The sequence below is a fragment of the Brachyistius frenatus genome, unplaced genomic scaffold, assembly GCF_029030835.1.
Source record: "Brachyistius frenatus isolate BFR_SWC_R1_liver_20210118 unplaced genomic scaffold, ASM2903083v1 Contig_152, whole genome shotgun sequence".
In the NCBI taxonomy this organism is placed as follows: domain Eukaryota; kingdom Metazoa; phylum Chordata; class Actinopteri; family Embiotocidae; genus Brachyistius; species Brachyistius frenatus.
Window position 1 is genome coordinate 193,681 of NW_027210751.1, and position 13,990 is coordinate 207,670.

At 39.5% G+C, this 13,990-nt stretch overlaps 1 protein-coding gene across 1 annotated transcript in view; it reads right to left on the reverse strand.

The window, feature by feature from the left end:
- Window positions 1–13,990, reverse strand: part of arhgef39 (Rho guanine nucleotide exchange factor (GEF) 39) — a 67,338-nt gene that overhangs the window by 13,193 nt on the left and 40,155 nt on the right. Inside the window, exon 7 of the mRNA XM_069716124.1 lies at window positions 8,268–8,497. Within this exon, the coding sequence (XP_069572225.1) occupies window positions 8,268–8,497 (230 nt within the window). The remainder of the gene's footprint in view (window positions 1–8,267; window positions 8,498–13,990) is intronic.

Here is a 13,990-nt window from a genome sequence, read left to right on the forward strand (position 1 = left end):
CTTGCTTAAATCAGTGAATTGTATGAAAACGAGTTGATATCTGCAGTGGGAAGAGATACTCAGTAAATTTGGTTGAGCACACATGGCCTTGAAAGGTTTGGGAACCTCTGGGATAGAACACAAAGTTGTAGCCATGACCAGACAACGATTCAAATATGGATGTTGCTGCTAATGGCAGAACATCACGTTTTCACAATGAAGTTGACCTTTGACCTTTTGGTTATAAAAGTGCCATCACTTTTTCATTTAATGTTATCAGTTTGCAAATTTGGTCATAATTAGCATATTGATTGTTACAGTAAAGCCACAACAAGGTTTGTAAAATTTGTCTAGAGTGACCTTTGGTTGCACCTGATATTTAGCATATTACCAACTACTAAAAACATATTTTCTGAACACAGTATACAGTACTTATACAGTAATAATACTGTATTATTTGACGAGAGTCAAACACCACGCAGTTCAGAGTTCTGGGGCGTTTTAGTTCATTTAAGTCCATCTGAAGTCACTCGCGGAGAGTAGGAATGGGTACCGCAGCCCGGTATTAAATGGGCCCTGGTGCTAAATTATTAAAAGCCGTAGTACTGATAAGAACCAACGGTATCTGTTCTGCTCTCAGCACTACAGGAATTAAGGAAATATATTTAGTTTTTGTTATTGCAACATAAAACTTCCTGCACATTTTATCCCACCAGCTCTGTTTCTGATTAAGACATTTGTCTATGATACATTTTCATTATTCTCAATCCAGAGGAGAGATCCCTGTCTCCGAGTTCTCTTTCACACCCACCCACCCACTCACATACCCACACCCTAATTTCGAATTGACAAAAGTAATTTCATTGGTCATTGTTTTCAAATAATATCAGACTTTGCTTTTGATGTTTGATTCAACAGAATTTAAAAAATAATACTACAAATGAAAATGGCAAAGACAAAATTGATGGAACCCTTGATCCAGTGTTTTGTGGCACCTTCAGAAACAATCCCTGCAAACAGGTGGTTTCTGTAGCTCTGAGGCCACTCTCTGAATTTCATCATTTGTTATTTTTGTTTTTGCAATGAGCTGTTAAAGGTATCAACAAATTAAGACTGTAACAACATTCTTTTAACATTGATTTTTATGAATGTACTCAAATTTAATCTGAAATGGTCAGAGCATCATCAGAGTTGTCGTTCAGAAATTCACTGTTTTAGTTTCAGATCGATCAGAGCAGGGGTGGATCACGCGGTGATTTCGGGGCTGCAGGCAAACTACCGCACAGTAAAAGTACTGCCAAAGAAAAAACTTCCCCATTTACGTTTTTACTTCGAGGTCCAGTAGGAATTGGGCTGATATGTTAGCAGAAATTAAAAGTATTCATAATTATATACATCAAATAGCACCAGCCTATTAATAATCTGTCAGCTACAGCCTTTTAAGAGAAAAATCTGATGCACTAATAATGGCTCACGGGATTAGCCCAAAACCTACTGGTACCAGCATTAATTCCAGAAAGGGAACTAGTAGTCACCTGGTGTTGCTGTGTCGCTGTGGAATCTGTCTCAAGGACACCTGGATTCTGTGTGTACACATTTTCCTAATGGTAGTGACTTGAATGGACAACCAGCAGTGGAGGATAAAGCAGGATGTTGTTTTAGTCATCAGTCAGGTATATAATGTGTTAATGACTCAACAATGTGTGTAGGACTTGGCAAAGAAGGTAACGCATAAAATGTATTTCTGTTGGGCCAAAAGGTATGGTGACCAATTTAGGTGCACCTAAATTGAAAAAGTCCAAAAAAAATCAAAAGACCAAAGATGCTTCCGGCCACAAACCACTGGGTGATGTCACGGTGGGTCGCCACTTGGTCTGAGTGCATGTTCGTGTCAGATCTTAAGAAGTTCTCCCGTGGCCTTCCAGAGATATTGCATTCACAAGACTCGGACGCCATAAGGTCACAGTGACCTTGACCTTTTACCGCCCCAAAATCGAATCAAGGCCTTCCTGAGATATCTTGTTCATGACACATACAGACTGATGGACAACCTGAAAACCCGATGCCTCGTGTCCGTGGCTGTCTCAGGCAGAAGAATGGGTGGGGATACCAAAGTCTATTATTCAGAAGCAGTTATGAAATTCACTGACACTACACCATTCATTGAATTTTTGATAATTCTCGTAGCTGCGGAAGTTTCTTCGACGCTAAAAACTATTTCAGGCCAAATCCTGGTGTTATGGTACTCTCGCACAAACTCTTTGAATTTTTCGAGGCAGCTCCATGATTTTAAAGTTGCATTAAAGCCTTGCAGGTTTGCAGAGACGCACGTGAAATATAAAAACTGCAGTTTTGTAGTTTTTTGTTGTATTTCCAGAGCCTGGCCATCTGTTAACAGCTGGGCATAAACTAACTGCAGTAACACTATAAAAGCAGGAGAGGGCAGGCCAAACTCAAACAAAAGAAAATCTTCTTTCTATCAGCTCATACAGAAAAAACTACTGCTGCTTTTTAAAGCCATTCATCACGATTAAAACCGACTGAAATCTGAAGGTCGAGAAAACAGAGGAAATAAGTCAAGTAAAATAACAGAATCTATTGCAATCGGGTCACATTGACAGGTAAATTGTGTTCTGTTCTGTAGGCTGCTGGACAGAAATGTGCTCTTAGACCTCTTGTGGATTCCTCTCTGTCCTACAGTGACAGGATTCTCTTCCTCTGGGTCAACAGTAATTATCAACGCTCTCATTCACATTGCTCAAACCAACCACTGAGCGTTCTTGTCAAACAAACCAAAGGGAGATGTCCAAGCCCAAACAAAAGGGGCTTTTAGAGCAGCATAATTACACCGGGAAAGCTATTACAGAGGATCAAAATTAGGCCTTCACCATATTAAATGACCTTTCACATTTACCTGCGGCTGCTGCCTCTACGCAGGAAAATAGCTTGTGAAGCAGTGACATATCGATCATTTCCAGGTAGAAAGAACTTTATTCCGGTACACAGGAGCATGTAGCTCACCAAACATAATGATGTTTTTACACAGAGGGAGGGGAGTGTCTCTCATTATACAATAAATAGATTAAGATTTCAAATGTACCATCACCCAAAATATTATCTAATTAACAGAGTTCAGTGAGTGGGGCCAAATTGAGTGGCGCATGATATTAGGCACTCACCACTTGGGGGACGGCGGTTGATTTATGCACAAATAGATTCCACTTCTATTGCAATGTGTTAATTAGGGATTTGTCAGGAAATCTGACCCTCTTAGGTAGAAATTACTTTGTATAATAAGAATGGCAGAGCGCGGAGCCTCATCGCTGCACATAATTTAGCTTGATTATTTATACATCAAAGAGAATCTGTCAGGGATGTGGGAAAATATTCAAGTAGCTCGGGGATATTAGCAGGAGGAAGGCTGCAGACAGAGAGGAGAGAATGAGGAAGGTCGAGACGATCGGAGGGAAAGGAGAGGACAGGAGATGAAGAGAGAAATGGAGGGTGAGCCACAAATAACAGCCAGTACTCTGCAAACATGTGACCGAGGAGAAAAAAAAACAACCAGCGGAAATTTTAATAAAACCGATTTTTTTTTTTTTTTACTTTGCATATAGATTGCCATGGCATTTACAACTGTCAAATTTAATTTGGCTTTAATTCTTCTTGGCCCTGCATGAGGAGGGCCCTGGAGTGCTGACAGCCCTTTTCCTTGAGCTCAGGTAGGAGCCCAGGATCAATAATGTGTCCTTATGAGAAATTACGTGTAATGCTATTGAGTATGCATTTGGGCCTCGGCGGGATAAGAGGCTAATGAAATGCCATTTCTGCCATTAGATAACTCGCAGCAGGATCGCGGAGAGCAGCGACAGGCTTGAGGAAGATGTATTTACTGGAGGCCCGGAAGAGATGGATCTGCAGCCTAATCTGATGCAGCAACTGAGGGGTTCTGTTACAGCAGGCAGCCATCACAACACTCCTCAGCTCGTGACACACACGCACACACATGAACACACACACACACACACACACACACGCGCGCGCACACACGCAAATTTGCACAGCTATTCTTGTTAGGACATTCATTGTGGACATCCTTAAATATAACCTATCCATTAATGTTTCGCCTCATTAGAGTCAGAAAAGGTCCCAAGGAAGTAATAAAAACGTGTGCATACATGCAAACACACGCATACGCACCTGCACACACACACTCCAAATAAAAAAAACTCAAAGTCTAATCTCCCCGTCAACTGCCTTTTCATTAGTGTCTTGAAGGATGCTATTTATTCACTCTGTCTTCAACAGTGACGTTACATCGGCCTGGTCAGGACAATACCTGTAAACTTACAAATACTACGATCATGGAATATCAGCACCTGAATTCACTGTCTGGTCTGTGCATATTTAGGGCTTCAGGATAAGATTAATAATTGATATGTCAGTCAACAACAGTTTTGATAATCAATTCATTGTTTAAGTCATTTATCAGTCAAAAGTGCATGCAAATTATGATAAAATGTATTATCTCAGGACTAATGGTCTGACAAGCAAAAAGATTTTCTGACGTCATCTTGAGCTCATTTAATTATTAATCGTAAACGTTGAATAACATTTATTAATAATAAATACAATTTTGTTGTAGCTCTTATTTTATTCAGGCTGTATATGAGTATAACTGCTTGTGTTTAGATAATATTTATATTTTAAAAACTTTTGTTTCACGAGTTAAAGAGTTTTGTGGGAATGGAGTTGACCTTCAGGATTTCAAGAAAAACAAATAAACAAACAAAATCACCAGAACATTGAGATCTAGCAACAGTTAATTTCATTATTCATTCATTTATTTAAAAACTTTAAACCAATGCATCATTTACTTTACAAATTTCTAAAACAATGATAAAAACTAATTGTAACTTACCGAATTATAAATTTAAAATTAGAGCTGAAACAAGCAGTTAATCAATTATTAGTGAATAGACAGAAAATGTCATGGGTTTTCTTTTTTATTATTATTTTCACAATTGGATAAAGTTGGGTGTCTGGTTTTATCTTCTCAAATGTGACTATTTGCTGCTCTTTTGTTTTCTTTTTGGTAAATTCAACAAATTTAGACTGAACAATTGGTCAGACAAAACTAAACATCTAAAGCTTACATACCTGTCAACAGTGCCAATTTTCTTGTGTTTCTCCTGTATTTCAAGGACATCTCCTAGCTCTCCCAATTTGTTGTTTCTCACAGGAAACTCCCGTAATTTGCATAGTCCTCAAACTTTATTTGAATATTTGTCATTTACGGATCAACAAGTTTTGTACGTTTGTCTGACATTACACAAGTTGCCAGAATATCTGTGAAACAATACCTACACACACAAACCACACATTACAAACAATTTCTACCCATCTGTCACCGCAACCTGGCAAACCCACAACCTTATTCAAAGTGTGTGTGCACAATTGCTCTCTGCACAGGCAGCCAGGCCAGTTGAAATGCTGACTGACTGATTATCCGAAGTAGCTTTTGTTAAAATGCTAAGGCAGAACCAAAAAAAAGACAAACACTTCAGGTCTTCCCTGAAAGAGACGTTGTCTGGATGGCAGAATATGTTGCTCTAAAACCTGAAAACATCATTCAGCATTCATGTTTCCTTCCCAGATGTGCAAGCTGCTCATATCATGTGCACTAATGCACCCCCATATCATTACGAATGCTGGCTTTTTAACTGTGAGCTGATGATAAGATGGGTGGTCCCTCTCCTCTATAGTCCAGGGGACGCTGTGTCCATTATTTCCCCAAAAATAATTTACAATTTAACTAATTACTTCAATAATAGACAGCTTGACCGATAATATGAATAATCTATTGAATAATTCTATTGACCAAACCATAAAAAATATCAAACATAAAAATACAATGTCATAAATCCAGCTTTTTAAATGTATTGCATTTCTCAGTTTGACATCACAGGATTTTACTTCAACTGAAAAGCAGTAATGGAGTTGCAGCTGGTTAGTTTTCTGTCTAATTTGCCCGAGTTGTATTTTATTAGCCGAACCGTATACTTCTAGTCCTGTGTTGATTAAGCTTTAATGTTAAAACGCATCACATGCTGTAAACATTTTTAAAAAGAGAGCAGTGGACAGTAAACAGTGGACAGTAATGAAACCTCTATGCAACTACTGGGAATTACAGGGAAGTGCATTCCCAGCACAACATAAAGAGCACTTTGAGCGAGAGTCTATCAGCTGAAATGAATATTGATACCATGCAGCACTGGCGCTAAACACTCGCTGTATAAACGCTTTTGTTACTCGCTCAATGATGCGCGACTCGTTCCTTTCAATGTTTCATGACAGCAGCTACATCATTCAGACATAATTTGTCAGCCAGCAGCTGTACTTGGACCTGCTAGACAGATCGGACTGAAAGGAGAGACATTAGAAGTCCAACTTATGGCTGACTTCAATAAGGATTTGAAGTGATCACAAAGAAGAAGAGGTGAGGGGACCTCTGACAAACTGAACAACATGACATGTCATTTAGTGAGGCTGAAAATATTCAGGAAACCTTTGTGTTGCATATTCCTACAACCACAACTGCCCCGGCAAAGTAAGTTTAGTGAGACAAATCAAAGCTACATACATCAAAAGTGGGAAATTAAATAATGCTTCTGCTAAAGACTCACTCATGTGTATACTCAAATCAGTGAACAGATGTCTCCCCACCTGCTGCCCCAGAAACACATTTTCTTTTTTAGTGAAACTTTTCCTTATTTTTGGATCATGAAACTACAAATCCTGTGTCACTTACTGAAGATGGTCTTAGCTTTACAAATAGCAGGACGACTTCTGTTCCACAATGACACCTGTGCTTTTAAAGAAGTGATGTACAGTGTACGATTAAACTAAAAGTTCAATAAAAATGTTTATTCAATTTGAACCAACTTTTTAATTCTGGTATGGTGACCTGAATATAAACGAGTTCGCAAGGTGTGTTAGAATAACTAGCAAAGCTGTACACTGCTAACGTAAATTGTCCATCCCTCATTTCATTATCTGAACCCACTTTACCCTGAACAGGATGACGGGGGAGCTGGAGCCTATCGCAGCTCACTGTGGGTGAAGGCACAACCTGGACAGACCGCCAGTCTATCACAGGGCCAACACAGAAAGACAGCCAGAATAAGGCACGCTCGCATTCACACCTACAGGCAATTTAGAAAAACAATTAACCTGAGATGCATGTTTTTGGAGGGTGGGAGGAAGCCGCAGTACCCGGAGAGAACCCACGCAGGCACAGGGAAAACATGGAAACTCCACACAGAAAGGCCCTGGCCGAGGTTGGAACCCTAAACCTAACCATGGCACCACCACCCCGATATACTACCACATAAATTGTTAGAATTGAAACATAAAACATGCAGGTAAATAACAGATCGTTTGCAATCAATATAATAAATAAAGAACATAATAGGAATCATAGGAGACTTAAGTGAGCTGTTTCAGTTTTAGTTAACCATATATTACCGCAGCTGATTTTGAGGCGTGTTCATTTTTTTTTTCTTTTTAAATTATGCTTGTTATTGCGGAGAAAAACTAAATTTATGGAATAGTGGGATTATGTTCTTAAATCTTATACCCTGTATAGGTTGGAATTTCTAAAGTATGTTTTAATACTGTACTTGTATTGGCGACGTAGATCAAAAGAGCTACTGGTTGCACATCACTCCTCCTTTTTTTGGAGTTGTGAAGAGATCCATTCGTAGAGTGACAACACTGAGTAGACAGGAGGTTCTCGTTCGGTGCAAAAACACGTTCAAGATTTCAGCCGATACCAATCTGAAGCTCTAACAGTGTGAATAAGACAAATCGGGTGGGTATCTTCATCCTGGCAGTAGTATGTAGGGTTATTGATGGTGTTTTTCCCCAGCAACAAGCCCACGTGAACTTCCAGGATGTATCTCTTATCAAGGAAGAAGCATTCAGATTGATAAAATACAGAACGCCATTATAACAAACACCATAACTGTGGAAGATATCCACTGAAATTCTATAACTCACATTGCTGAAGCCCAATATTAGCTTGAGCTATAAAGAACTCCTTTATTCACTTTCTATCTACTTGGTTTGTTTGTGATGTTTTTCTCTCCGATAGAGCCGACAACAATTGAATGCAATATCTCCCAATATCCAAGGAACTCCCTGTTCCCATCCATGTTTTGGATAAAAGCTTGTCACATGAACAATACTCAGGTTGGAAGTTATTAGACCAGCTGGCTGACACTCACGCTGAGCAGGCCTCCCTGGCTCCTGGTGTGGCCAAAGACCATCTCCAGGGTGCAGTCCTGCAGGGGGAAGGCGTGCTGGCCGGCAAACTTGTCTCCATTGGCGGGATGAAGTGGGCTGCAGCGCTTGGCCTGAAGCAGCATGTCAGAGAACAAGAAGAACATCTTGGGTTTGGCCTCAGCACCTTTTGGAGGAACCGTCTTGAGCCAGCCCTCCCGGATGTACCACCTCCCTGTGAAAGGAGGGGGAGAACAAACACAAACGGACATTTGGCTGCTCAGCCTGGGTTACATCTGGAGAACATACGATATCTTACACAGACTTTGGTATATTGGACATTTAAAGTTCCCAAACCACCCGACGAGGAACGGTGTTTAACAACAGTTCATCACATTTAAATTCAGTTCCTTGTGGAGCTCCTAATGGAACCCTTTCAGCAGTTTGTTTGGGGGATGAAGACACCCGTTTTATTTCCACTCAGTTAAACAACAGAGATCTAACTTCCGCTACATATTTTGTCAGTGCTCTGAAATTCATTAAAGCTGTCCTGACTTATTTTACAATAAAAAAACAAACAAGAGAACACAGAGTAAATATAAAGTAATTGTAGTTATTGTGTGAACAACCAAGTGAAACACCGTGACTCTGTGTTTGATAAGAGACTGAAGCTGCTCTGCTATCACCATTCACACAATTCATCATATCACAACCCGCTCTATGACAGCAGACTTTTACATCCCACTGTTGAAGTATGGCCATTCAGAGCAGGTGCAAACACCTCTGTTACCTGGAATTTACTTTGTCTTTGTCAAATGTTAGTTTTAAAAAAACTGAAAAATGTTGACATGTAACTGACATAAATTATTCAGTTCACAGAATCTTTTCACTCAAACACTAAGTTCACACATTCATGTCCTCTGTATGATGTCTCATAATCAGTTCATTACGGCATTTAAAGATCAATAACAAATAATAAATTACCATCTCAAAAAGAAAGTACCTGAGTCTGATTACAATTAAAAAGTCAGATAACACATTTTATATCTGTACTCAACAAGACCAACAATGGCCATATACTTAAGGTCTTGATTTGTGAAAAAAAGCAATGGAAAAACCTAACAGCCAGTAGGCTACAGCTAATCTACTAAATCAATATGTATTTCTGTCTGCTGCTCAGCTCATTTTGAGGTTTTAGCTAAAGGCTGTCTACAGTCAAAATACGTTACACTCAATATTTCTATGCAGCCAACAAAAGGCAATTAGTAATCTTTATAATTTTGTGTTTTTGTTCTCATTCTTTAACTCTTTTACCTTAAAATAACAGCTTTAACATCATCTGGATAATCCACTGACTTGTAATAGGTAGAATGGCATCTCTTCATTCCCATTCCGCAACGTCACTATGTGACTTGGGTCGATCAGTTACGATCTCCCAGAAAACGTGCATAACACAATGCTCTACTGTGTCACATGACACCATCTTCTGCATCGGATGCTGTCTCGCTGTGTTAGCTAATTTGCCATTCAAGTTTGGATGTCTTTGTGTCAGGGAAATTCAAGTTTTATTAGATCAATTTAGTTGAGTAGCTGTTCTTCATCTGCTAGCATCCTATGTATTCTCAACATCAGTGTCTGTTGGTTTGTGTTTTTGTGTTTGTGCTTTGCCCTCAGAGGGGCTACACATGTACTCAAAGAACTGGAGTTACATATATAAATACTATTTGTGGGTGACTACCACTTATGTCCGCAGAGGTCACTGTTGCTGCTACTCAGCAAACGCTACACAGTCTTGCTTTAAGGTACAAACAAGTATTGAAAGCTGCAAATCAGTGCTGAATTCGGTTTTGATAAAAGCTATTGAGCCTGAAGCCACATTGACAAAATGCAGGTTTAACCAACATCAATATGCCAATGTAAAAGTGGAAATAATTCTCACCTTTTCAGCATCAAACTGCAGAGAACTCGCTGAATTAAAAAAAAAAAGATAAATGAAAGCTATTTGAAGGGAGAAAAAGAGACGAAAGAAATTCTAAGACAGACTCAGCGGGAGGGAGGCATGTTGGGGTGTGGCTGCTGAGGAAAGCGCTCATCTCTCTCACCATGATTGGCAGCAGTGTGATGATACCTAATAAGCAAGAGGCTGACATTTGAATAGATAAGATGAAAATTCAGCCAGGGTCCAGGGTGTTTTTGTAATTGCCCCAGCCAGTAGCCTGTGATTGCAGCTAGCCCAAGCAGCCGGAGCTTTGCCTCTGGGGCTCAGAGAGGACATTTTCAGCAACAGACAAGCCCACTGAGATTAAGCGTTGGGGCCAGGTGTGGGTCAAATTGCTTTTAAAATGCCATGGGTCTCAAAAAGAAACAGTCAAGAGCACGCCATGACTCTAAGCTGCTGCATGGAGATTGGAGCAGTGGTTGTGATCGTTCTATTAAATATATGATACAGATGACGTCCTGTTCAAGCGTCATGCAACCTGTCAAAGATACATTTACTGAAGTGCAAGAAATCATTTTAACATGTTACAAAAACCACTTAAGGCCCGTCACCACTCAACTCAGGACATTTTGAATAAAAGATGATGGCAGGGAAAAATGGCGTCACGAAAACAGATCCTTCTGTGCCTCAATTCGTTGTCAATCAACTGACAGACCTGGGGCTTTTTTTTTTTCCCCAAAAGATAAATAACATATGTTACTTGAAAGGCCTTTTCTCCATTCACTAAGTTTTCCTTCTTCATCATGGCAGAGACAAGTACAGGCACACAATAGGACAAAAGTATACACAGGACTACACTACAGAGTGTTTTGCAGGGTTTTAAATGGTCACGTGTAAAAATAAAGAATATATAACAAAGAAATGCATTTATTCTACACTTCTCAACCACCACATGTTTGGCATCTTTTATTGAAAACTGAAATAAACTAAAATAATCCATTGTCAAAGTAGTTGCAAACTTGTATTCCAAATCGACTGATCAATTTATTGGCTAACTGGTTCATCTGTTGTTTTTTAATCGTATGTGACATTTATCTGAATATCTTTCAGTTTTGGCAGTTGATTGGACAATAAAAGCTATTAAAGAGGGTCAATAGTTAAATGATGGGAAATTGTATTGGCAATGTTTTTTAGAAGACCACTTACAATTTTTGAATTGCTGAAAATGAAGAAATAAATTGATGATGAAAATAAACGTTGGTTGCAGCCCTCAAAGTTGAACTTGTAGAGGTGGGACAGGAGCTTCGTTGGGCCCCTGGTACCAGAAAAAAAAGGAGGCCCATTCATTTTTCCCATTGACGACATTACGCAACTCACAGATGGAGCACTTACACATCATGAATGGGCATGAAACTGCCACAGATTAATCATCAGTGCAAAAGATGAAACTGCATCAGAAAATGTGGCTCTTTGATAAAAAGTCACAGTACAGGCATGTGGACATAAAAACCTTAGGGGATACGTTAATTACCATTCCCAAGTTGCTTCTCTTCAAGAGACATTCAATCACCACGCCTAAAACTCTGTGGTATGATCCGCTAATGGCAGGTGGAAGTTGGAGTTGAGATGGTGCTGGGTGGTATGATCAAAAATTTGTATCACTGTATTTTTTAAGATTCTGCCAGTTCCACAGTATGTCAGTGTCTCTTCTCTTTTTTTTACAGGACTGGCTCTTTATATAGGTTTACAGTGGCTTATTATACTGTCAGGACTAAACAGCATATACTATTTCAATGTCACCATGTATACATTGCACACTTGAATAAAGTCTTGGTGTGAATTATTATTATTCTTTCTTTGACCTGGTATTCTGCAAAATACAAAGACATAGAAACAATCTGTCCAGCCTTTCTCTTAGCACGACCATATGTGCCTTGCCTTTGTATACACTTGACAGAGGTGCCCACTCAAGGGTATACTGCCTCTTGGGGCATAAGGGGGTAACAACTCTTGTCTTCATGTGAACTATACCTGAGGGCAAGAAACTAGAGCACAACAACTTTCCACTAACTACACAATACCTACCGTTAAGCATTACTCTGAAGCTGCCTTTCTGGACTGCCTGGAGCAGGACCATGCTATTTCATAGGTGAATTGTTCTTGCGTATGTAATGTCACTTCATCGGTTGCTTTTCCTATCATATGTTGTGCCTTGAGAAAATGTCTCTTCAAGCAGTGTCTGACCCTTTGGCTTTACTGCTTCACTGGTGCTGCTGGTTAACAGCCTCATAGTAAGTGCATACATTCTTGGTTTTTGAACATGTTCTCTATCGAAGTAGTAGAGTATGTTACTGCTGTTACCACCACTGACGACAACAGTGGCTCGACAAACTTTAAAACCTAAAAACTTACAAACACAGCACCTCTCTCAGGCACAAGTTTGTTGTGATGCAACTCTGGTGTCTCTTTCTTCATTCCCCACCTCTCGTTTCTGTTACTGTACTGTTGTGATGGAGCCTCTCCCAGTGAATATACGATTATTAATGTCACAAATTGTTCATGTGTTTGTTGTGTTCCAAAGTGTCTTGCCCCGTTAGAGTGTTAATTGATGTGTTATAATGTTCTGACCATTAGTACGTAGTTAATATGGGTTCCCTTCCCAATACATTCTACACAGCAATCAATGGTGATCATTGCAGCAAAATGGAAATCACCTGGAAATAACAAGTATACCAACCAGCATTAAATTGAAACAACTTGTTTTACGATCCCAGAGTCAACACTCTTTTGGTATCTGGGTGAATTTCCTATTAATCCAATAACTGTGGTAATGTGTTTTTTATTTTCTTTCATTAAAGCATTCTGAAATAATGACTACTCCGATTTGCACCTCTGATTGGCTTCTTTTTCATAGCAACAACAGCTGAGCCACATGGATATTCTAGTATTTAGAACCATCCACCAAACACTTACAAAAAGTGATTTCTATGAAAAGAAGTTGACAAAAGTACAACTGGTCATAGCACAATCCAATCTGGTCATTTTGTTAACCTGCTCTATTACAAAGTCTTTTTTAGCTTGACCAGGAAAATGCATAATGTAGCACCGTTCTGTGACAACGACAGTTTTAATCAATGCATGGGCAGTAATGTGTTACACATTTGCAGAAGCATTAAAATGCTGCCTGTGCCCAGTGTGCCGAAACTGATCCATTTCAGCAAACATCAAGTGTGCTGATTATTCAGACATGCTGGGATCTCCTTCTGCCGACTATTCAAACTATACATACGACCAGGAAGTGTGTGATTAAGATCTCCAACTCCATGTCCTGTCCTGTGCTTTCAGTTTAGGTGGTGAGGTCCTGGCATTTTCACTTTGGTGAAATAACACTTTAAATAATAAAATGTCTTACTGTCTGACGGCTACCATCCTTTGAAACAATAAATAAAAAATGAATGAGACAAAGAAAGAATTAATGTACGAACTTAAAAAAAAAGAAGAAAAGAAAATCAATTAATTTAATAAACTAATTTAATTGAAACTAAATTCAGAACTCCCTCAACAACTTAAGTGTAGTTTTAGGTCTTCATGAGGTAGCCCCAACCAGACCCCTGGTTGACAAAGCTGACGGTCAGAGAGACTGGAGGAGTGAGGAAGAGTCTCTTTGTGGACCAGGTTCTCAGACCCCCTGCTTACATCTGACCATCTGCAGAGCTTTGAGGCAGCAGCAGGTTCAAAGAGCAGGAAGTGCCAAGCACTCCTCTACATGTCCAGGCCTTTGAACTTTCC